The 23,459-nt window shown below is 51.2% G+C and overlaps 1 protein-coding gene across 4 annotated transcripts in view; it reads right to left on the reverse strand.

The window, feature by feature from the left end:
• Positions 1 to 23,459, reverse strand: part of AFAP1 (actin filament associated protein 1) — a 141,019-nt gene that overhangs the window by 47,600 nt on the left and 69,960 nt on the right. For all 4 annotated transcript variants that reach the window (XM_031030999.2, XM_081812688.1, XM_006736086.3 and 1 more), the window contains 3 exons: positions 18,986 to 19,094; positions 10,309 to 10,520; positions 6,805 to 6,984 (listed from right to left, as the gene is read on the reverse strand). In XM_031030999.2, the coding sequence (XP_030886859.1) occupies positions 6,805 to 6,984; positions 10,309 to 10,520; positions 18,986 to 19,094 (501 nt within the window). The remainder of the gene's footprint in view (positions 1 to 6,804; positions 6,985 to 10,308; positions 10,521 to 18,985; positions 19,095 to 23,459) is intronic.

Here is a 23,459-nt window from a genome sequence, read left to right on the forward strand (position 1 = left end):
AGGCAATTCGGGTCATCAATGGGACTGAACCAATTGACTACCCATATGGAAGAAAATCAATTTTGACCCCTCCATTCCATCCTATACACAAAACCAATTGTATGAATCAGAGACCTGTCCATAAAGACAGAGCCATAAAGATCTGGAAGAAGACACAGGTGCTATCTTGGTGAATGGAATATGATAAGGTTTTACGGACAGAACGCAAAAAGCATTGACTATAAAAGCAAAGACTGATGTAATGGATCTCAGAATTAACAATTTTGTCTCATCAAAAGGCACTGTGAAGGAAGATAATTCATCTGTGGATTAATCAGAGTCATTCTCGGAGGCAAAAAACTCTGACATAAACAGGGACATTTCATATTCTTGAAAAGGTTTCACCTACCAGTAAGGTATCGCCATTTAAACTCTGTATGCAACCAATAACAAAGCCTCAAAACAAATTGAACAAGAACTGACAAAAATAGAAAGACAGATAAATCCATAATCAAAGAGGTAGATATGACCACATCTCTCGCTTCGATTAGCTGACAAAATGAATTAGTAGAAGATCTCAAGATGACAGTTAATAACTGATCTGATAAACCCACGTAGACATGTGCGTGTGCATCCAGCAACTGCAACATGCATGACCCTCGGTGTGCACAGGAGCATTTACCCACCCTGACTACATGTTGAGCAACAAGTCAAGTCTGCAACTCCCTATGATGTGAAATCATATCAAGTTCTGACTATGGTGAATTTAAACTAGAAACTAAAGGCAAATAGATTATTTTTAAAAACCTGAATATTTGGAAAGTGAGCAATATATCCCAAATGAACCATTAGTCAAAAAAAGAATCACAACAGATTCTAGGAAATATTTTGAACTGAATGACAATAAAAACACAAACATCAGAACTTACAGGACACAGCTAAGACTGTGCTCAGGGGCAATGGATAGCTTTTTTTTTTTTTTTTTTTTTTAAAGATTTTATTTATTTTTTAGAGAGCGAGAGAGGAACAGCATGAGAGGTGCAAGGGTCAGAGGGAGAAGCAGGCTCCCCGCCGAGCCGGGAGCCCGACGCGGGACTCGATCCCAGGACCCTGGGATCACGACCTGAGCCGAAGGCAGACGCTTAACCATCTGAGCCACCCAGGCGCCCGCTTTTTTTTTTTTTTTTAAAGATTTATTTATTTATTTGAGAGAGCGAGAATGAGAGAGAGAGAGTACATGAGAGAGGGGAGGGCCAGAGGGAGAAGCAGGCTCCTCGCTGAGCCTGGAACCCGATGCAGGACTCGATCCCGGGACTCCAGGATCATGACCTGAGCCGAAGGCAGTCGCTTAACCAACTGAGCCACCCAGGCGCCCCGGCAATGGATAGCTTTAAATGAATGTGTGTTTATAAGAAAAGGACTAAGAAACAATTATCTAAGCATAAACTCCAAGAAGTTGGCATAATTACAACAAATTAAGCCAAAAGAAAGTAGGAGTGAAGAGGAGAACTGAAAATAGAATGCGATAGTACTACAGACAAAAACCAAGAGCCTAAATTCGGCTTTTTGAGAGAACTAGTACAGTGGGTGTACGTCTGGCAGGAACGCTGATGAAGTAAAGAAGGACAGGTGTCTCCATTCTGGTGACTGTGTACTCTTGACAGATAAAACGAGGTAGGTATAATTAAAAAATCAGAGCAGTTTTTCAATCAGAGGATGAGGATGCAAAGAAACCTGGACACGCTATGTCCGCACAGGGTAAGAGCCCTTTGCAGGAAAGAAGTGACCAGGCTGCCTCCTGGCTGGCAGGGTGGCGGGAGGCAGGGGTGCCCACCGCAGAGGGTGGGGAACAAACCAGCCACATCGTAGGGGCGTACGCGGCCTGGCGTAATGGTTGAAACTTCAAGGAGCCTCAGTGACACCACAAGCCTACGCCCACCCGCCAACCCCTTCCCCGGCGCCCTGGGGGTGTGGGAACAATACGAAGGCTTCGGGCAAGGAAGCCAAGTTCGGGGATGTCCTCCAGGGGACACACAACAGGCGTCCTTGTGGTCCTGGTCCAGGAGGGTGGGAGGCCGTGCTGTGGACACCCCTAGCTCTGGCCCCTAACACATCCCACTGTCATCTTGGTTTTCAAAGTGTTTTCAGCCGGAGCTTGTGAGTTTATTGAGACCTAGAAGCGGTAGCATAGTGATAACAAGAACCAAATAACATAGTGAAGTAGCTTATGCTTACATATGTGTCCACTGCGTGCTAGGTGCTCTTCTAAATGTTTCTATCTTATTACTTTATCCTCACGACAAGTCAGAGAGGCAGGCACCATTATGACCCTCCCTCCCATTGCACAGAGGAGAAAACGGAGGCACAGAGGAGCTAAGTAGCTCATTCAAGACCATAGGAAATGCAAATTCAACTAGAGGGAGATCCGCCCTTCCCCATCACACTGGCGAGCTCCCCACAGCTTGCTGACCTACGTACGGCAGGCGAGGCTTGGGGGAAAGGCACTCTGACACGTCGCTGCTGGGAGGCTGAGCTGGCGGACCTCCCGTGCAGAGTGACGTGGCTGTGCATCAAAATCACAAGCGCCTACAACCTTCATGCAAGCAAACAGCCTCTCTGGGAAGTCAGGCCACACACTAGCAAGTGTGAGATGATATACGCGCAGGGCTGATTGTTACAGAGCTGTCTGCAAACCCAATATCCATGAATCAGAGAATATTTTTAAAATTATGGTCTATTTAAACAATGAAATGGTATGTCCTGTAAAAAAAAAAAGCAGAAGGAAAGGCTCCGTTCTCTAAATTGGAAAAATCTGCAAGACACTTTGTTTAGGTGTAAAAAGCAAGAGGCGGAACACCACATCTTGTCTATGGGGGTGGGAATTAAAATCCACATTTCTCCTTGCCTGCATATACATATATAATCTCGGAAAGGACACTTACAAAATGCTTGCTCTCGTATGTTGCTGGAGGACGTATAATAGCACAAGCAAACCTGGGAAGCCATTTGTCAAGATCTAGTCGTGTTGAAAATGCGCACGTACTGAAGTCAGCCACGCCAGAGAAGCCATGACACTCGAGACCAAGGGACATGCACGAGGACGCTCACTGAAGCGTTCCAGGACAGCGAAGGGGGATGGGCATCAACCCCAGAGCAGACATAAAACAGTGAGTGGAAAATGCAAGGGGCAGGATACATGCAGTCTGAAGCCATGTACATGGGCATTTTTAAACAAACAAACAAAAAAATCACTTCTGACTTATAAGTACATACATAAGTGAAAAAAAGTATCTTTAAAGCATACCTCGATGATAATATTCAGGATAAAAGTTACCTTTGAGGAGGAAGAGAGAGTTAGTAGGGGAGGCCTGTTCCAGTTCTAGCTGCAGCATTTGAGGTCTTGAACAAGGAGATACGGGGCAAAAACGAAAAGGAAGAGATTCTTAGAATCTTCATGAGTCTGAGTCACTGGGAGTCTATGTTTCTTAAGTTTCTAGGTGATACCGATAAGACAGCCCATCTAATAACAGCACTGAGAAAACACGACACCAGACCCTCTCTGGTCTCTGCTGGTTTTAAAGAAAGAAAATTCTCTGACTGACTGAAACTAGTTTTGTCTCTGTCATTTCCAATCAAGACTTCCTAGCTTCTCACGTGTTATGTGGGAATTACACGTAACAGGAGCAAAGCACAAACATCAAACCGAGAAATTAATCAATTCAAACTCTTTAGAAGAAGGTAACTTACCGTGTATTATTTACTTCCCTTTTAAGAAATATCAGCAAATGCTAAAAAAAAAATCCTTGCAGTTAAGCTTCTGGTGACAAATACAGTCATCGCTGTATAATTAGTACAATTAGCTGAGCGCCTCTGATGTGCATCTCACATCTGGAGAAACAGGATGTAAGACCATTCCGTTCCATCACTGCCTGACATCTTGGAAAGGTTTTCTTAAGTGTCTACTTGCGAGCTGCACGGTCAGCTCAGTGCCACGTCCCAGGGAGACCGGAGAAGCCAGCGATGCTTCCAGCAGCTTCATGCGGAGCGAGTCATGAAGAAGGGACAGGGGAAAGAGGAAGCCCAGGGCTCAGGGCGGCCCTTCTTGCTTCTCCGCTAGGGAACAGGGGAACCCGAGAGTGCAGGACAGACACAGCTCACCCCGCGCGGGACCAGGCCAAGAAAACAGAATCACAATGGAGGCTCCTTACTTCTTTCATCCTTTTTCCCTCCTTCCTGAAGGGATGGTGCTGGGACCAAGCAAGTAGGAATGAAGGGAAAACGGCCAAGTGCCAGGCGACCCGGCACAGGAAGGCGGAACGTGAAGGGGAAAAATACGAGGTCGACTCCCGGCTCTGGCACCCGCCGGCCACTGTGTCACCCACCTCCCTGGGACTCGGCCTCTCGCCTGTAAGGTGACGCTGTTCACGCGAACACCTTCCTCAGGTGGACGTTCTGTGCTCTAGGACATAATGATGGTGGAAAAGCATTTTGTAAACGTGAAGGGGCTTCAAAGAAATCGCTAACAGAGGTGGTGGGTGTGCAGCATACTCAAGTTGTGTGTGGGAGCCAAGCACACGGAGCGGCAGGAGGTCCTGCGCACAGGACTCCCAGGAAGAAGACAAACGCTCTGTTCAGTCTCTCCTGGGGCAGCCACGGGAAAAGCCACGTGCGCCTTCTGACCGGCGGACGGACGCGAGGGTGGTATATTCTCCGGGGGGCGCAGAGGGCAGTGTGGCTCAAGGTGGAACGTACGCCGTCACGTTGTAGAGCCACTGTTAGGGAAGGCCTCCTGGGGTCCTCCCATCCCTCCCGCCCCGTTTTCCAAAGCAGGTACCGGCAGGCAATGAGGGACTAGATGGTCCAGACTCACCTTCCTGAGGAAGACCGTCAGGAAGGCCAGAGAAAACAGACACAGCTTCTTCCTACAGCAGGAAGGAGCTATGATCGCCGTGAGGACTGGGCCACAATGCGGAGGAAGATGGAAACGTGGAGAGGTAGGCCAGCAGTGGGGATGGCTTCGGCCTCCCCGAGACCAGACAGCACCTCTGCGGCTCTGGAGGGCTGGGAGTCAGACGGCATGCCAAAGACGAGGTCCCTGGCAAAACCCCCACAGTTCAGCTGGGGAATCCCAAGGAATAGATCTCGGAGTAACAGTGCAATGAATATAAACCTGCCCTTGAATGAATTGCAGGCTGAATTCAAGTTATCTGGGTGGCTCTGAAAAAAATCTCAAGCCCTGAAATTATAAACAGATTTTGGAGAGCTAATGCCTTCCCTACGCATGGCAGAGGCAAATGAAAATGCTCTCCCATAGAGGAAAGCACTGGGCCAGGAATCAAATTATTTCTACAGGGACAACTGGATCCCTGCAAGAAAAACGAATGAAATGGGACCCCTATCTCATGCAATGATGAAATCAAAGTGGACCACAGATGAAATTTAAGGCCTGACTTCATAAAATGATAAGAAAACATAGGTGTACCTCTTCAGGACCTTGGAATAAGCAATGGTTTCTTAGATATGGCCTGAAAGTGATAAAAAGTAAGGAAGTACTGATATATTTTACAACACGGATGAACCTGGGAAACATGCCAAATCAAAGCAGCCTGTCACAGAAGGACACAGCGTGTTTATACGAAATGTTGAACACAGGCAACTCTAAGAAGAGAAAACAAAGTAGTGCTTGCCTGGGGCTGGGGTGAGGCTGGGGCTGGGGCGGGGGCGGGGCTGTTCACATGGTGAGCACGGAGTTTCTCCTCGGGGAGATGAAGATGCTCTGAAAGTAGGTTATGGTGAATAGACTCACAGCCGCTGAATCATTATTTAAAAGGGTGAACTGTACAGTATATGACTGATACTTCAATAAAAGCTGTTATATAAAAATTACTGAATTAATTTTTTTTCCCCACGTAGAAGGAGCAGCGTAATCATCAGAGAGCCTGCACATGGGAAGGACAAAATGACAGGAACAAGAACATCAACAGATGAGGTGGCCAGGTCCTCACGCCACCCAAACTGCAGTCCAACAACCAAGCCTGTTACCTGCTTGTTGTGGAGATAAGTGACAAACACTTCTACAGGAAATTTAACACTTGCAAAAACTGGCATTCCCAGGTTGAAAAAGAAATGACTAGAAATACTAGAGTCCATAACCAATATTCAGAACCCAGGGAATGGGGACAAATTTAACAGCAGATCTGGCATAGCCGGAAAGAGAAAGAGTGGGCCAGAAATTAACAAGAAAACATTAACCAGATTAGGGAGAAAAAAAAAGGATACTAAGATATAAAGAGAAGATAAATAGAATATAGTGAAAACTACTAAGATATAAAGAGAAGATAAATAGAATATAGTGAAAACTACTAAGATATAAAGAGAAGATAAATAGAATATAGTGAAAACGTCTAACATATTTAAACATAGTTGGGGGTAATGAGACAAAGTTATATTTTTAAGAGAAATGGCTGAAAATTAGTTTTCTAAAACTTAGAAAGATGACAATCCACAGATTTAGAATCCCAGCAAATTCCAAGCAGAATAAATAGAAAAGAATCCACCTCCAGACACATGAAAAAAAAAAAAAAGGAATCAAAGGAAAAGAGAAAGTAGTGAAACAGCCTGCAATCTTGAGGCCCACTGCCTTCTGAAGACCAGGGCTGGAGTGATTAGCTGCAAAGCAATCAGAACACTCTGCTCTCAAAGACAAAACTGCTCGGGTTCATCCCGTTTCGCCTACGCCTGAGAAACAGACAAACTGAACTAAACACAGGTCTGGGAGAGAGGCCTGGCCATGTAAAGGGCTCAGAGGCCAGGCGAGCGCCTCACCTTCAGCCACTGCTCGGCCTGCTCCTTGCTCTGGACTGCAAGAACCAGCGGGTCTGTGCCTTGCTGGGTGATTTTCAGCTCGTGCTTCTTCTTCTTGCTGTCCTTCGGGGTGTATGTGATGTTGCAGCCTTGGAGGGGCAGCTCCATCTGGGGCTGCTGGTCCTTGGAACTTTTGTAACACTGCATTTAACACGAGAAAGCAGAGTTAGGTTGAAGAGGGTTCGAGGAGAGACCCGGATACAGCTCTGGCAGGACGGAAAGGCCAGCACCTACGAGGCTCTGAGGTCTCTCGAAGACCCCGGGGGGTGGGTCTGGAGACGCACACGCGTCACCTACGTGGGGCGCACTCCACACGACATGTCACCCCCACGTATGTGAAAATATGTCTACTCTTTAGTTCGGCAAAGTTTACTGAGCATCGATGACATGACTCAGCAGGAAACAGAAACTCCCTCCTCTGATGGGGATCATGGACCAGCGGAGCTTCCTCACTAAGTCACATGAACATGATATATTAGATTTGCTGAAAAGCACAGCCCTCACGTGGGAAATCATTTGGATGCCTTCTTCTACAACCTATGTCATTTGGTATCTGCCGGTCTCATCTCTATCCCCTTTCCGAGAGACAGATGAAGGACTTCATCAAGAGTATATACAGCAACACGTCCTAGGCAACATGTCTGCAAAGGTTTGCTTTCCAGTTGAGTATGGGATCCAAAACTCAACACTACTCCATTTACACAGCAGACGTCCCCTCTAAAGGGTTTGGTGCCATGGCAAACGCTCAGATTTAGTTCACATCACCAGTGCTTCATCTGCATCTGTGAAATCTAGATCAAATCTTGTCCAAAGGTCTCCCCTCTCTCCTTGGGTCTAATCCTATGACTTGGGACCAAAAGCACACATCTTCATGGGAATGGACAGTCTCAGGGTGCAGACATCTGGGTCCTGGCTCTTCTACGAATTTAATCTGGCTCCTGGGAATTCTCTCCAGCTTGCTGAGCCTGTTTCCTCATTTGTAAAATGAACTATTGCTGTGATCATCATGACTTTATTGAGTCACACTAAATGATTAGTTACACCTGCTACCAAGTACGGAATGTCAACATCCGTAGGTGTTTCACACTTTCACTTGATGGCCACAGTTGTCCATTTTGCAGATGGGGAAACTGAGGCTCAATCGGTTATGTGGCTTGCCCAAAGTCAGACGTGTGAAGAGCAGTCGCCCCCAGCCCCAGAGGGTTTGAGCGCACAGCCAGCTCTCTCCACTGGGCGCCATCTACTGAGGAGGGAGGGAAGGAAGAGACGCCTGTTTTCAGAGGTGACTTCCAGAGTCCTCTCCTATTTTAAAGTTCTAAAACCTTGGCTCCTGAGTGCCACATGAACATATCCACGTTTTACAAAAATCCAAGTGATGGTTGCCCTGTCTGAAATGGAAGGAAAAAACACACACCAAAACCAACTAACCCCAGATTGCTATGAACATTCACCGTTTGGCAGTTTTTTGGATTCTAAGTGCAAGAAAAAAACAGAATAGGAAAAAAAGGAAACTAACAGTACAGTGGATGGAGTAAGACAGGAAATGCCTCAAAATGGGTCTGTCACCAGCCCTACATTAAAGTGCAGGCTGAACATCCTTGCCTTCGGACTCCGAGGGGAGTGGACTCTCAGAAAGAGGGGGCAGCATGCGCCCTGAGAGCCAGGCCTGCGGGAGAGAGGCGCATGAAGAAGCTGAGCTGTTGGCCTCGGGGGAGCCCATGCATCTCTGGAGCTGGAAGGCGCTGGCAGGGTTGTCCTGATGCAGACCCCGGGTGAGGGAGTGTGACCTGGGCGAACTGTCCTGATGGGTGTTCTGGCCCATCACTGTGTCCACCGCAGGACCGCCTGGGCCTGGAAGGGCACAGACGCCAGACGCGTACCCAAAAAGCCTCGGATGGTGGTGCCCACGGGAAGACAGGCTGGGAACATGTAGGCAAGAGCCTGGCTTTTGGTTTTCCGTTTACAGTTTTCTGTGCTGTTCAAATTTGGAAAGCATTTATTTTTTTAACACTGTTAATTTTTTCTCAGTGTTAACAGGGGTCATCTGGGCAACTGGATCTTTGGGGATTTTTGAAAGAAAAAAGCTTCATAATAAAAATAATTAACTTTGATTCTGCATTTTATCAAAGACAGTGTTTTCACATGGTTTTCCATTCATTTCTTCTGAAATGTTTACCACTACTCTAAATGATAGGTGTTTTCATCCTGGTTTTGAAGACAGGATTCCCAGAAATCCGGAAGGAGATGGAAGGAATGAGAGGGGCGGGGCGGGGAGAGGGTGGAGGAGGACTGTGGGGGAGGGGATAGGGGAGGGACGCTGATCCCACCACAAACCCACAGGTTTCCTGCCCCGTTCCAGAACTCCTCTTGTACCTGAGAGCCCACTGCAGGTTGTTACAGCATCTCCATAACACACCCACATCTTGCAGCCATTATGTCAGACTGTAAATAAGGACCACATTAGTCCTTTTCATCTTTTTTTTCTCATTCTTTACTTTAAAATTCTCCCATGGCATCATTTTTTGGAATATTCTAAATTTGGGAGATTTTCAGGCCACACATGTGGAAAAAATATGTATTCTCACTGTTTAAAACATTTTTTTTTGAAAACCATTAATTTAAAACATCCTAAGACTCTAGTAAAAGAACATTCCCAAAATTCACAGATGAAAGAATAGGGTTACCTGCTCCACTAAAGAGGGATACACAGAATCATAAACTCTCCTGGGTCTGTTTTAATGATATCATTCCATGATTTTCCCCCCAAAGTTAGCTTGAAGGAAAAACAACACGCAGAAATGCGCTCTGAAATTCATCATCCCAATAATCAACCAGGGATTCTAAAGCAGGCAGGACTGAAGGAGGGAGGAGGGAGCATCACACGTGCTCAAGGGCTCCGGCTTCCTAACGGGGTCCCTTGTGGAAAGGACAGCACAGCAGAAGGCCCGCCTGTCCCTGCACCCCGCGGCTCTGTTACTTAGTCCATCCTCTTATTCAGCCCCTCGGAATAAACAAAAAAAGAATCTGCCTCTAGCTTTCCAAAAGAATTTCCTTTCCTGGACACTCTTCTCCCCAACCGCGGCTGGCCTGCCCACCCCACGCGATGACCTGGCTTTGAGGAATTCACTGACTCACTACAAATGAGAAAATCCATCCTGTGACTTCTGGCAAGTTAAAGCCTGTGTATTTCCACCACCACTGCAGACACTGGCCCGGGATAGGAAGGACTCTGCCTGCTGGTCACTGCAGGAACCAAAACCAAGGGCATTCGAGGCTCAGCAAGCACCTGCGCTCACCGCTTGGGCACCTGGCTGCGGGGAGCTCCGTGTCAGGCTGTGCTGAGGCCGGAGTGCCTCCCCTTCCCACCAGCTGATGCCCGCCCTGCCTGAGTGTCGGTCCCACCCATGAGGCTGCCGGCAGATCCCACCGACCACACACAAGCACAACACGCCCCCCACGCGTTACCAGCAGCTTGGTGTCCTTGACGACACAGAGTAGCTTGCTCCACTGCCCGAAGCGCTTCTTCCTCAGCAGGAAGGCACAGATCTTGGCGTCCTTCACCAGGTCCATGGAGGCCTCCTCGGACGGCCACTGGTGCCGTGTCTTTTTGCCCTTTCCGTCCTCCTCCTCCTCATCGTACGACTCGTAAGAGCTACTCATTGCATCCGAGTCATAATCTGTCAGAAGTAAGGAAAGAAGTAAAGGTAAAGGGCCTGCCTGCACACACCTGACCTGGAAGCCTACCTGTGGGCTCAGGAGCGCGTTCGTTGTACCAGGAAGGGGCCTCTGCGTTTGGGGTGCTGAGGAACGGTAATTAGTAAAAACCGGGGAAAAATAACCATGATAGGCAGTTCAAAGTAACGCCAAGTTCTAACTGAAGTGTCTTAGAATTTTCTCTGTGAGAACCAGTCCTCGACTGTTCAGTGAGCGCTGGGCTATCTGCAGACCCCACATCATCGGAACCTGGCCACGCCGCGGCCAGCTGAGGGGACCCCAGCCAATGGGCTGCTGCCGAAGGGTGCAGCTCTCCCAAGCCACACTTCTAGGTCAAGGTCCTCTCAGGTCTGCAAGGTCCTGCCTGCGCACGTCGGCACACGCAGGCCCTCACTAACGTTCCCGACCAAGCCCAAGGCCTCCCTCTCCTCAGGGGTTCCAGAGAGACATTTTCACCCTCCTTCTCTTTCTACAAGGCAGGCACAATTTGTATCATACTGTCTCCAGTCTCCGGAATGCAGCACATTCTCTCTCACTGCTGGGGCTCTGCGCATGCTGCCCTCCCACACAGGCTTCCTGCTCATCCCACTCAACCTCCTGCCTTTGCCTGAGTAAGTGCTCTTGCCCATCAGGGTTCAATTTATGGACACCGCCTCCATGACGCCGTCCTTGAATCACCAAAGCTGGCGGCTGTGGACTTGTGTGCCCCCTAATTCACCCCAGTGAGACTATATTTGGAGACGGGACTTCTAGGAGGTAACGATGGTTAAGTGGGGTTATATGAGTGGGGTGCTAATTCAATAGGACCGGTGTCTTTATGGGAAGAGGGAGAGAGATGTTGCTCTCTGTCCACCACGTGAGGACATGGGGAGAAGGTGGCTGTGTGTGAGCCAGGAAGAGGCCCTCGCCACAATCTGACCAGGCCAGCACCCAGCTCGTGGATGTCCAGCCTCCAGAACGGTAAGGAAGGGTCTGGTGTTTTGCCACCAGTCTGGCACTTTGCTACGGCAGCCTGCGCCAAGGCACAGGATGAAATGCCACTCGTCTCTGCCAACACAGCCTGCCCCACTGTGCTGTCATGGCCGTGTGTCTGTGAGCCTCCTGCATCGGGCCGGAAGCCGCCCGAGGAAGGGGGACCATCCCAGCCCATAACAACGTGCCCGGCGCGGGGCAAGAACAAGGAAGGCGGGCTGCTCGGCGAAGCTGGGCTCTACCTGCAAAGCGCTCTGGCTGATGGCTGGCACAGTCACGACGTTCCAGCAACACCAGGGGCTGCCCATGATTTTAATTTCATCCCTGTTGGATGATACGCTCCTTGAGACGGGGTCTGACTCATCTCTGCCTCCTCCTCAACCCCCAGTCGCATCAGGAATACACTCACTTCTCAAGATAGGGTTGAGCGATGAAGACCTATGTAATGCATGACCGAGAAAGGGAAAGCACGGCTGAAGCCGCCAGCTACACAATGGAGTAGAGACGCAGCAACAGCAGACCTCACGCAGAACGGAATTCACCTTCCTCACTCCCTGGGAACCGGAGTATGATCCGTACTCGCTAGTCACGCCTACATTTCCATGACGTCAGGAAGAATCATTACTAAGAGCGGGCACGGAGGACTAGGGTTCAGGTTGAGTTTTCAATCATGACGAAGCAGTGTGGGACGGGTTTTCAGCAAGAGCCGAAGCGGACAGACAGCACTGCGAACGGGCGGAGCCCTGGGGCGTGGGCTGGTGGCCAGGAGGTCCCTGCAGAGGGCTGCCCAGGACGTGCCCAGAAGACCGTGTGGGGGGCCAACTCCAGGCCTGGGAAAGGCCCGGCCCGGACTGCCGTGGACAGTGCACGGGACGGAACCATCCGTTCCTGTGTGTGCATTGATACACAGCCGACCACCCGCAGTCAGGCTTCCTCCTCGAGCCCACATCCCCCCACCCGCACACACCACCGCCACCCCGTTTTACAGGCTACTTAAAGTCAGTTCTAATTAGAGTCAGATAAAACGATCTGTTCAGTTCTCTGATGGCAGGAACCACACCTCTAGCGCTCAGCGCTCACTGGTGGCTAAGTGGATGTGACGCTGAGGGCAGAGACGGGGAACCTCTCAGCCGCTGGAGAAGCTCTCCCAGTCTGGGCTGGAGGGGCCGACATGTACCAGGGAGTGCGGTGTAGGCTGCGGGAGATGGGCTTCAGGGGCCAGCACACGTGGGACAGGGAACACTCCAGATAACACTTGATCTAGATCTTTCGTGAGTCATTGCCAACCAGACAGTAAAGTCTAGAGGCACACGATGAGCAAAAGCACTGAAAAACATCAAACATTTAGAGAACACAGTGGATCTTTTCATTTTCCAGTAGCATTTTGGTGCTTGCCACAGATGCTAAGTTAGTGGTTACATCTGTGGGGAGAGGACGGTGACAAGGAAGCGGCCCACGGGGGGCTTCCAGGGTGGACGTGTTCTATTCCTGACCAGATGGTGCTTACATAGATGCTCCACGTTATAAGTCAGTAAGTCTGCGTTCATATTTTGAGTACTATTTGGTAAATACATTACGTTTCACAATAAAAGGGTTTTAAAAGTTTAGCGTGGCTAGAATGTAGCTCACATGGTGGGAAGAGGCAGGCGGCCAGACTTCAAGAGCGCATGCCGCTCGGAGACCCAGTGCAATCTAAGGTCTCAGAAGGGCGATGTGCAAACTCAGATTTTCATTTTAGGAAGGTTTTGAAGGACCATGAATCCCTCGGTGCTTAGCTTATTTTCTAGAGCATCGAATCCAGTAAACATTTAGCTAACACATGAGCAAAAGCATTAATAAACAGTTGTAAATGGAAGAAATACCTTTGGTTTCATTCATTCAGCACATATTTATTGAGGGCTTACTATGAGTTGGGCAATCTTTTTCACGCTTACACAGCTGGCCTGGAACACAGGTTTGAACTGCACGGGTCCACTTAGAAGCAGATTTCTTTTCAATAAATACAGGACAGTATTTAACTGCCTTAATAACATTTTCGTTTCTCTAGTTTGTTTTACTGTAAGAATACGGTGCAGGATACACAGGACATATGAGGGATGTGTCAACAGACTGTCTGTGTCATCAGTAAGCTTCCAGTCGGCAGGAGGCGATTAGTAGCTAGGGTTTTGCAGAGTCCAAGTGACACATGGATTTCTGACTGTGCGGGGCGTCAGGGCCCCGACCCCGTGGTGCTCCAGGCCCAGCCGTACTTCGATGCCAGGTGCCACCGATAAAGTTGTGAAAAGACCAGGCCTGCTTCACCTTCACAAAGGCCTTTGACACCCACGCTCTCGCGGGTCCTCTCAGCCAGAGACAAGCGTGCGTCAGTATGGTGGTCCCACCTTATCCGCGGTTCCACTTTCCGCGGATTCAGTTACCTGCAGTCAACGGGTGTCCAGAAACAGGAGATCCTCCTGCTAACGTAACATCAGGACATCAGCGGTACCCTGACGTTGCGTCGCACGCCCACGCCACTCAGCCCCAGCATCTGCTCTAGCGGGCCCTTTACCACGTTACGTCATGGCAGGAAGAAGGGTGAGTGTGGGACAGTAAGACGTTTTGAGCGAGCGAGGCCACCAGTGCGTCCCTTGACTCTGCTACTTTTGTGACAGTGTATTGTTACACGTGTTCTACTGTGGCCCATATTCTCCTGTGCCTCACTTAGAAATTCTACTTCATCCCAAGGTGTGTGAATAGGGAGAAACACAGCACATAGGGGTTGGGCTCTGTGCACAGCTTCTGGTATCCACTGGGGGTCCTGGAACGTCTCCCGGAGGAGGAGGAGGAGGACGGCTGACAGAGCCCCTGGCATGTCCTAGCATCCCGTGTAGACGTCCACACTTCTTACAGAACAAGGAAGCAAAGCAAAGAGCCAGCAAGAGATCTGTGTGGATCTGTGTGTTTATGGGATGTTGCTGGTTTGGAAACGTTCTTCACACCAGACACTTTTCTGCGGGCAGTTCTGACGGAACTGAAGAACATTCCAATAAATGATGACTTTCAACTATAAAACATTACAATGTGTATTTTATACATATACCCTTCCCCATGAAATCACAACTTGCATTTCAACCAACTGACCTTGAGGAGGGAGAGGATGAGGAGAGAGGGCAATCAGAAAACTGAAAATAACGTGAAATGTAGGTCGGAACCCAAAGCCCCAACAAGATTTGTAGTGACGGTGCCGCCGACCCAGCCCGGCTGGAAGCGGCTACCCAGAATTCCCTGGCCGGTATGGCCAGGTGAGGTCAGCAGCGGGGAGCGCTGCGGAGAGAGAGACTGGACAGCGGCAGTTGCCACGCCCGAAGGTCGCTGGGGGGCGCCGGGTGCTGCTGGGGCTCAGGCATGTGTCGTGGTGTGTCAGCCGCCCTGCCGCTAGGCCCCCTCCTTGGGCGGCGCAGATCCCTACAGGCACCTGCACCGCAGCCGAGAGCACCAGAATCTTCTGTGTCGCCGAGTGTGTGTGTGTGTGTGTGTGTGACGGGGTCACGGACAGATGGGGTGCAGTTTGTCCTCGTGGATGCAGCTCCCTCGGCCTCTAACAGCTGCCATGACTACGTGAGGTCCAGCCCCTACAACAAATCTTCTGTTCCACATCACAGTGGCTCCGCGTCTCTGATCACACCCTGTTCTCGGTGGTTTCGGAAGCCCATGGCAGCAGGCTCCTCGGGGGAAGCTCAGCACAGAGCTTCAGGATTTCAGAGCCCAGCTACATAAACCTCCGGAAACAATTATTTTACCCTGAGAAACTGCTTTTGGCTCTCTGACACCCAGCAGCATCTAAATGCTTGGTCGGGCACCTCAGCTGCCCAACGCGGGCTCTCGGTCACCTGGCCCACCGCAGAGCATCTAAGCAGTCTGCATCCGTCGGGCCCATACGCTGTAAGTAACAGGTGCGAGCTAGTGGTTCAAGTGCACGTGTCCCCGTGCCTGCTACATGGGCTCCTTCTCCCAGCACGGACTCCTCCGCATGGCCTGACGGTTTGGTTGGATGGTCAAGACTGGGGGGAACTGGCAGCAAGCAGGGACTGCAGAAGGGACTGTGAACGGACCTCCCAGATGGGCTCAGAAAGTCAAGAGTAACACACCAGGTGAGCGCTTAGCAAAGCCTCAGCAGATTTTCACAATCAGGTACATAACGCGGCCCATTACACAGATGTCCGGCAGCCTCTTTCCTCAGACTTCCCGTCCAAATATGGACCTCCACTCGGCAGGATAGTCTGACTCCTGGCCTTCTCAGTGTCCTGCCCGCACACGACATTGTCCCCTGGGGTGTCAGCCCGCCACCTAGTAACTGCACCACCTCCGTCATGGGAGGGGCAGCAGGGCATTCACCTTCCCTGTCGCAATGCTCCTGCCAAAAGCACCATCCACAGTCTTGCAGAATGCCTTATTCACCAGCATGGGATCCCGCAGCATGGCTTCTGATCAGAGAATTCACGTTACAGCAAGTGAAGTCCACACTCTGGGTCGTGCTCATGAGAGTCACAGGTCTTGCCGTGTCCCCATCACCGGAAGCAGCTGACCCAACAGACCAGTGGAATGCCTTTTGAATATTCAGTTCCAGGACCAGCTTGACTGGCCACCCCTGGGAGACTGGGGGTGCTATCTTCCAGAATACCTTCTAGCAGTATCTGCTCTGCCCCAGTGGGGCTCTTTTCCCTAGATTGGGGCTCACAGGTCTGGGAACCCAGGGCTGAAAATGGTAGTGGCTCCTCTCACTGTTACCCCAGGGACCCACTGACAAAATTTCTGCCTCAGGCCCCCAAGTCTTAGTTTCTAAGGGCAGAATATTCCCTCCAAAGGACACGGTCATCGCTCTATTAAACTCGGGAGCGGGGTCAACAGGCCAAGAAGGGGTTAACGGCAGTGGCTGCAGGGACCCGTCATGGCCACACCAGTGGGGAGGAGGAGGTCCCTGGGGTGGCTCTCAGTACTCGCATGCCCCATGAGTGAACCATCCAGTGCAGCCAGACCTTTCAGGAAGGAAAGATGAGTCATCTCACCGGGTGATCGACCAAGGTGCTTGCCGAGGGCAATGGGAGCATGAAGTTGTAAATTCACGGTATGACCATTGGCTGGTTGTAGAAATGAGGACGGGACTCGTTACGCACCTTCCCTGTTATCTGCGTGTGTATAAACAAGTTCCCCTCCTCCCCTCTCCCATTCCCTACCACCCAACCGCAGCTGGCCGTGGATCTCCCCGTCGAAGCTATAGGCTCTCCAAGGGGAGAGTAGGGCTCCGCTGGAAGAGAATGGGTGTCACCCCAAAGTCGACAAAGGGACTCTGTATCCCCTGGGGCAGTTAGGGGGTTTTCCATGATACAGGCGAGAGTGGAATCACGTTAACCTGCGCTGTGATTCTGCTCTTGTCTTTACTTGGAAATTCAGTGCGGTTAAGAGAGGCGCACTCGGCCGCCAAATGGACACAGGAGAGACGGTGGCAGCTTTACCCCGGAGCAACTCGGCACGGCTGGAATTACATTTCCCCAAGTTCCCTTCCATGGATGACTCTGGGTTAGGGCTGGCCACGGAGAGATCTGGAGCAATCTGGAAGGCGGGACGGAAGCAGCCGCCAGTATGTGCTGAAGGTTGGCGCAGGTACCAGGCACTCCTGCGGCTCACAACCGCCGTCCCTGGGTGGCCGGCCCTCTGCTGGGCCCGCAGCCCCTGCAGGTCCCCCCCGCACCGCCCCCCCGGCATCTGAGGCCCGGCCAGGCACGTGCAGCTCTGCCGAGGCTCTGCATCTCCCCCCGACGGCCAGCCCTGCTCCACAGCCTTCTCCACCGGTTTCCACGGCTGTATCAGGTCTTCTTATCATGGACCCTTCATTCCTCTGCTAGAACCACACCTGACACAGGGTTCGACAGAGCTGTTGCCGAGGCCCTGAGTAACCCATCTGAAGTCAGCTCCCTGCATTGTGCCTCGGCAGGACGGCGAGGCCCTCACCGCCCACTGCTCACCCACAGACGCCTGACTGAGGGAGCCTTGGCGTGTTATCCCCGCTGACTCGCTGCCCCGAGCCTGCATCCTTCTGTTACCCTCTCCTCTGGACTTGGTTCAACAAAAGCTGCCCACCTGTTGGCAACTACGGGTGGCTTCTCTGAAGAACAGGACAGAACACATCACTGAGGTGAGGCTTCTCAGACTGAAAACGGCCTCTGGCCCCCAGTCAAAGGAAATTACTCTCAGTCTCCAGCTTTGCAAGTGTGTGGGTGGGAGTGGAAGGACGGTGGGAGCAGGCTGGAGCCGGACAGCCCCAGGGCTGGGAAATACCCTCGTGGAAAAGCCGGTTTTCCCAGACTCGCTGCTGAGAAGGAAAGGAAGCCAGTGAGGTTCTGAATTACACTGAGCCGCTTCAGGTTTGGTGTTTTCTGAATAATCTCCTGACTTCTGGAAATGGTGGCCACTTAGAAATTGCCTGAGTGCATTTTCCATGGATGGTTTTTAAATAACAGAGAAACTAAAACACTTGACTTCGAGACCTCGAAACCCAGCATATCCTAACCCCTGTTACCAGAACCGTCCCTTTCCTTCTCCGAATGCGACTGCTCCGGAGGCTGAGCAAACAGGCCCCTGTCGTCGAGGGGCCCCCGTCCGGCTTACATGCAGAAAGCACTCGCAGGGAGGCCCTCTGGGGACACACCTGTCAGCTGCCGGGGAAGACAGAGGCAGAGACGGCGGGCGACAGGAGGACAGCCCTGGGAGCTGGCGTGCACTTCCGTCAGAAGACACATGATGGGCCACCGCGTGCCATGAATATTAATGTGCCCAAAGCCTCATGACTAAAACGACCAATCCCCAACTTTCCGTTTTATCTTTTATGAGAAAAGCAAGGATCCCTTGTCCACAGGGACTCGGACACCCTCCCTCCACTGCATTTGGAGACACAGCTCCCCGCCTGACAGAGCATCGAGGGAGGAATGAAGCCGGTGATCCAAAACCAAACCGCAGAGGTGCTTATGAGGGAAGACCAGAGCCGGGCCAGGACAACTCTAGCTCGGCAGGAAGGTTCTAGTAGAACCCATATGAAAGCAAGAAGAGACAGACGGGCTGGTTTTGTACCCTCCTTTAGCCTCCTTGGCACAGGAAAGCAGCCTTGGGGGGCCACACCCCAGGCAAGGGGCACCACAAACACATGCCACACAAGTCTCTGCCTTGTGACCAAAGGGGACACATTTCACTGAGACCCACGACCCACAGCAACAAGGTCGCACCCGATGTGAATCAGAGAAAGACAACCATCTTGAGTTCCCAAAGGCACTGCGGGCTTTCGGAGCCCCTTCTCTGTTCACCCCTTCGGGGTCAGCACTGCCTGAGCTCCACACGTCCCCGGTGTCTGATGCCACCCCAATTCCCCTCCACACAGTCCAGCACTTCAGGAGGCCGGCGAGGACCAGGCAGACCTGACACTTACTTGATGTGATGTATTCTGGAGCTTTCCCAGGGCTCAGCGGCACGGCTTCCTCGTAGTAGCCTTCCGGGAGAGATGATGTCGGTAGCGGTGGCGGCCCACTGTCAGGTGGCTGAGGAGAAGAAGGAAGAAACGCCACGGAGCTCAGAGCCATGACTAGAAAATTCTGCAGTTTGAACTAGCAGGTGCTGACCAGCATTATCCATTTTCCTTTGTAAAGTCCACGGCAAAAGAGAGCCCTGACCCATGGAGAGGTTCTGAGTTCCGTTCCTGACTGATCTCCTCTGCTTCCTTGCCCACGTCCACCCCCAGCCCGGCCGTGGCTGCATGCCACTCAGTCCACACCGGCTCGCGGTGGCCAGCAGCCGTGAGCGCCCCGGCATGGCCTGCTTCTGGGGCAGGGGCTAACTCACAGCCCTCTCTCGGGCCCTGCCCAGAGCTGAGATGGGGGTCTCCCTCCTCTGTCCCCCACCCTGCTGACCCTCCCGCATCCCCTGGACCCACACCCCTGCACGGGGGCTCTGGGGTACGGGAACCGTCCAGATTCCCTGATGTTGCACCACGTGAGCAGCGGCTGGATAAAGGATCGTGGCTTGTCCGCGATCTCACCATACTCCCAACGTAGCCAGGGACACTTTTCAAAACTTACAAAGAAAATCCCCTCTGAGCTACTCTCTAAAAGAAACTTGTGCCAAGAAGGAATCTGCTTGTGGCAAAAACCAAACACATCACAGTTTCCTGTCGGACTCTGGGACTGAGGCACTCGGGTTTGGAAGCCATGACTGAGAACACACAAGAGTCGGCAGGACTGTCCAAATGTGAAGCCCCCTCTCCTCTCACTAGTGCACGCTGACCTCTTGTCCCATGGACACCTAGGAGCCTGCTGCCCCTATCACTCTCTGGCCCTCATGCCAACAGCAGGGTTAGAAGGGAAGGGCAAGGAAAGCCAGTATTTGCCAAACACCTGTTACCTGCCTGGCATTCTACTAAGCACTTCTGCACTGGCCCCAGGTGGCGTCAGGCACCCCCCTCAGGAATCCTGTACGGTAGACATCACCTTACCTTATATGTCACAGACACAGAGTGTGAGGCTCGGGGTCTGCAACAGCCTCCTTGAAATCAGGGGCTAGTAAATGACAGAGCTGGCTTCTCCAGCACCAGGTCTGTCCACTAAAGCCCTCTTTCTGCTCATATTTGCCCCCTTCCTTTTGTAACTAGCTCACACAACCTATGTTCTAAACACAAATTGGAAAGACGTCACTGAGAACGGAACAGAACAGCAACCCCAACCTGAAGATCTACCAAGTTCTGTTTCCAAGCAGAACACTGTTCCAAAGAAATCAGAAGGATTTATACCCACATAAACTCTCTAGGATGTGAAACAACTCAGCTCCGAATCCAAGAAGCCCTTTGTGAATGACTAACCACCCTCTGTGCATCCAACCCACTCCTTCCTCCCGCCAGATGAAGGGTCATTTACACAATTTTCCTCCATCTGCTGGAGCCCAGTTATCTCCCCTCCGCCCCCAGGCCTGTGCCCCGGGCTAAATAACCCCGGCCCCTCGCACGCCTTCCACCAGGCTGCCTTCCCGACTATCGTCCTTCTGTGGTCGAACTCTGGACGGTACCCAGCTCCTTCATATCCTCCCGAAGAGGCAGTGCTTAAAACGGAACCTGATACATGGTGCTCGGCCCCAGGCAAGGTCTGAACAGGAGGCCGTGCCCGGGTTAAAATCTCTGCTTGTTGCTTTTGGAAAAGAGCTGCTCAATTCACCGAGCGTCTTTATTCATGAAACAGAGAGTGCTTCCGCTTCCTCCTGGTATGTCGGAACAGTCCAATTATTCCTGTCCTGGGCAAGCATTACGAATCGCTGAATCAGACAGATGCTTGTGAACTAGCACAAACCCCCTTCCTAGGGCTACGGGAAAAGCAAAGGTGCCCCGGGGCAGGCACCCATGCCCAGCGGATTGGCTCTGGGGCCCTGCTGGTGGCCATGCGTTTGGGGCAGCTTTTCAACGGGTATGCCCTTAGATCCAGTAAGTCTACTTCTGGAAACACATGCCGAGAGGGCAACTGGTCAGGTGAGCAAAAACGTACACAGATGTTCAATAAAAGATGGTTTAGCAAAATCTAAAAACAATCTAAATCTTCACCGAGAGAAGAAGGTGTGTGGACTCCTTCACGTGCAGAGGCTGGAAAGGACAGTGCTTCCGCATTGTCGTCGTTTGCGGGAAAACCCTCCACCAGACACCGTTAAGTGGGAGAAAATGGGCATGCTAGGAGCCCTTGATATAACTGTGTGTGTTTAGGCTCAAAGACAGGAGGTCATCCAGCAAAACATTAACAAGAGGTTGCATATCCCTATGGCTTGGCTCTCCTGCATGATACTTGTCATTTCTAAAATTTAAAAAATTTATCATTTTTAAAATCAGAAAAAAAACTATTTTTGCTTTGAAGTAATATCCCTCAAAAACGAATTTTTTTTTAATAGATTTTAATTTTTATTTATTTGCCAGACAGAGAGACAGAGTGCATGTGCACAAGCAGGGGGGAACGGCAGGCAGAGTGCATGTGCACAAGCAGGGAGCCCGATGTGGGGCTCGATCCCAGAACCCTGGGATCATGACATGAGCCAAAGGCAGACGCTTAACGACTGAGCCACCCAGGTGTCTCTCAAAAAGGAATTTTTATAGAGGAACACCTTCTCTCTCCAAAAGAGACCCACACTCCACTCCCAAATACCACTTACCCTTGAAATTCTGGGTTTTAGACATTTAAGCAGAGGAATTGCAGCTTGTTAAAGGCAAGTGGGGGGCAGGCTAAAAAAAGGTCCCCAAACTGTTAGTACCATTTCTTTCAGGGGAGAAACTTCTTTCAGAGCCTTTCCAATAGGTAAGAATTCACTGAAATCACCATTAACAGGAATTTTTAAAAGTACAAAGCAGGGAAGACAGATTTCCAAAAGGGATCATGGAAAACCAGAGAAAGCAGAGGACAGGCAGGAAGCAAGAGTGTAGCATGAAGAGGTGAAGCTCGATTCCCCCCACACGCTCGCTGCGTGCGGGGCCAGTGCCATCCTGGGCGGAGTGACCTCCCCGTAACTCTGGGCCCCGATGTCCTAACTGGTGAAGAGGGCGCCTCTGATGTCCATCCCAGCTCTGAGATTCTCGTTCTGCTCTTCTTATCAAGTTGCTGCTCAGCAGGCCACAACGCCAACTTGACCAGTCTTGAGACCTTAGCGAGAGCTGATGTTGGGGCCTCGTTAAACGGTAATGACATGATCGCCATTGGCCAGGGCAGGTGCTGCAGTGTCCCTTCTCCCGATGACACTGCACACCAGCGTAGCACCACTCCCGCTGGACTGGGCGACTCCCCCTCAACACCAGAAGACACCGAGCCTGCACACGGAGCCTGACCGCTGTCCTGCTCCTGTCTCCCGTTTCCTGCACTGGCTCCCACAAAACACTCCAACCACCGCAGCCTCTGAGGAGACCGGAGAAGAAATGTGGGAAACCATCCTCCCCGAGGAAGGACTGCTGGTGGCCCAGCTGTGCCCTAGACATAAAAGACGGGAACGGCACAGCGCCAGTCACTAGGCAAGGTCAAATGCACCGAACACTTCTGCAGATTCTGCCGTGAGTGGAAGTAACTCTGTAGTTTAGAGACTCTTATCTGCCCTAAGGGAAGCTTCTCCTCCCAGGGGTCCACGTGTCACTAGAGAAGCCCGCACCTACAACTGGGTAGGAACACAACCTACAGGTGTATTGCATTGGCCGTAACTGAATTCCCATCTTTTTGGAAAGAAAACCCCATTGGTATTTGCCTTTGCCAATTTGAGGAGAAGCCAGAGAGAGACATATTTTCCCACTGATAATAATAACTGTTACGTTTATATAATTACATGGTAGAAACATGATTATCATTGTTATTACGACTATTTGAGCAACAGAACAACGATGCCTAACGTTTACTGTTTGCCTGCCGTGTGGCAGACACCGCTCTGGGATACTTTATGGAGATTTTTCTCCTGTTCAGAAATTAACACCGAGATGTTGGCATTTTGACTGATTTTACAAAGGAGGGAACGGAGGCCCAGGAGGTGAGAGGCCCCAACACCGTCACACATGTGCAGAGCTGACTGGTGGAGGAGCTGGAAGTCCGCCAGAGTGGCCTGGGCACTGAGCTGGAGGCCGGGGAACTGCACGCACTGCATTTCTGTGTCACGACTGTATCCCGCAGCACCTGCTGCTGCACCTGCTGCGTCTGCTGCTATCCCTGCTGCTGCACCTGCTGCTACATCTGCTGCGCTTGCTGTACCTGCTGCGTCTGCTGCTGTCCCTGCTGCTGCACCTGCTGCGTCTGCTGCTGCGCCTACTGCTGCACCTGCTGCTATGCCTGCTGCATCTGCTGCTGTGCCTGCTGTACCTGCTGCTTCACCTGCTACGCCTGCTGCTGTGCCTGCTGCTGCACCTGCTG

The sequence above is a fragment of the Leptonychotes weddellii genome, chromosome 2, assembly GCF_054177405.1.
Source record: "Leptonychotes weddellii isolate Sample4059 chromosome 2, ASM5417740v2, whole genome shotgun sequence".
NCBI lineage: Eukaryota > Metazoa > Chordata > Mammalia > Carnivora > Phocidae > Leptonychotes > Leptonychotes weddellii.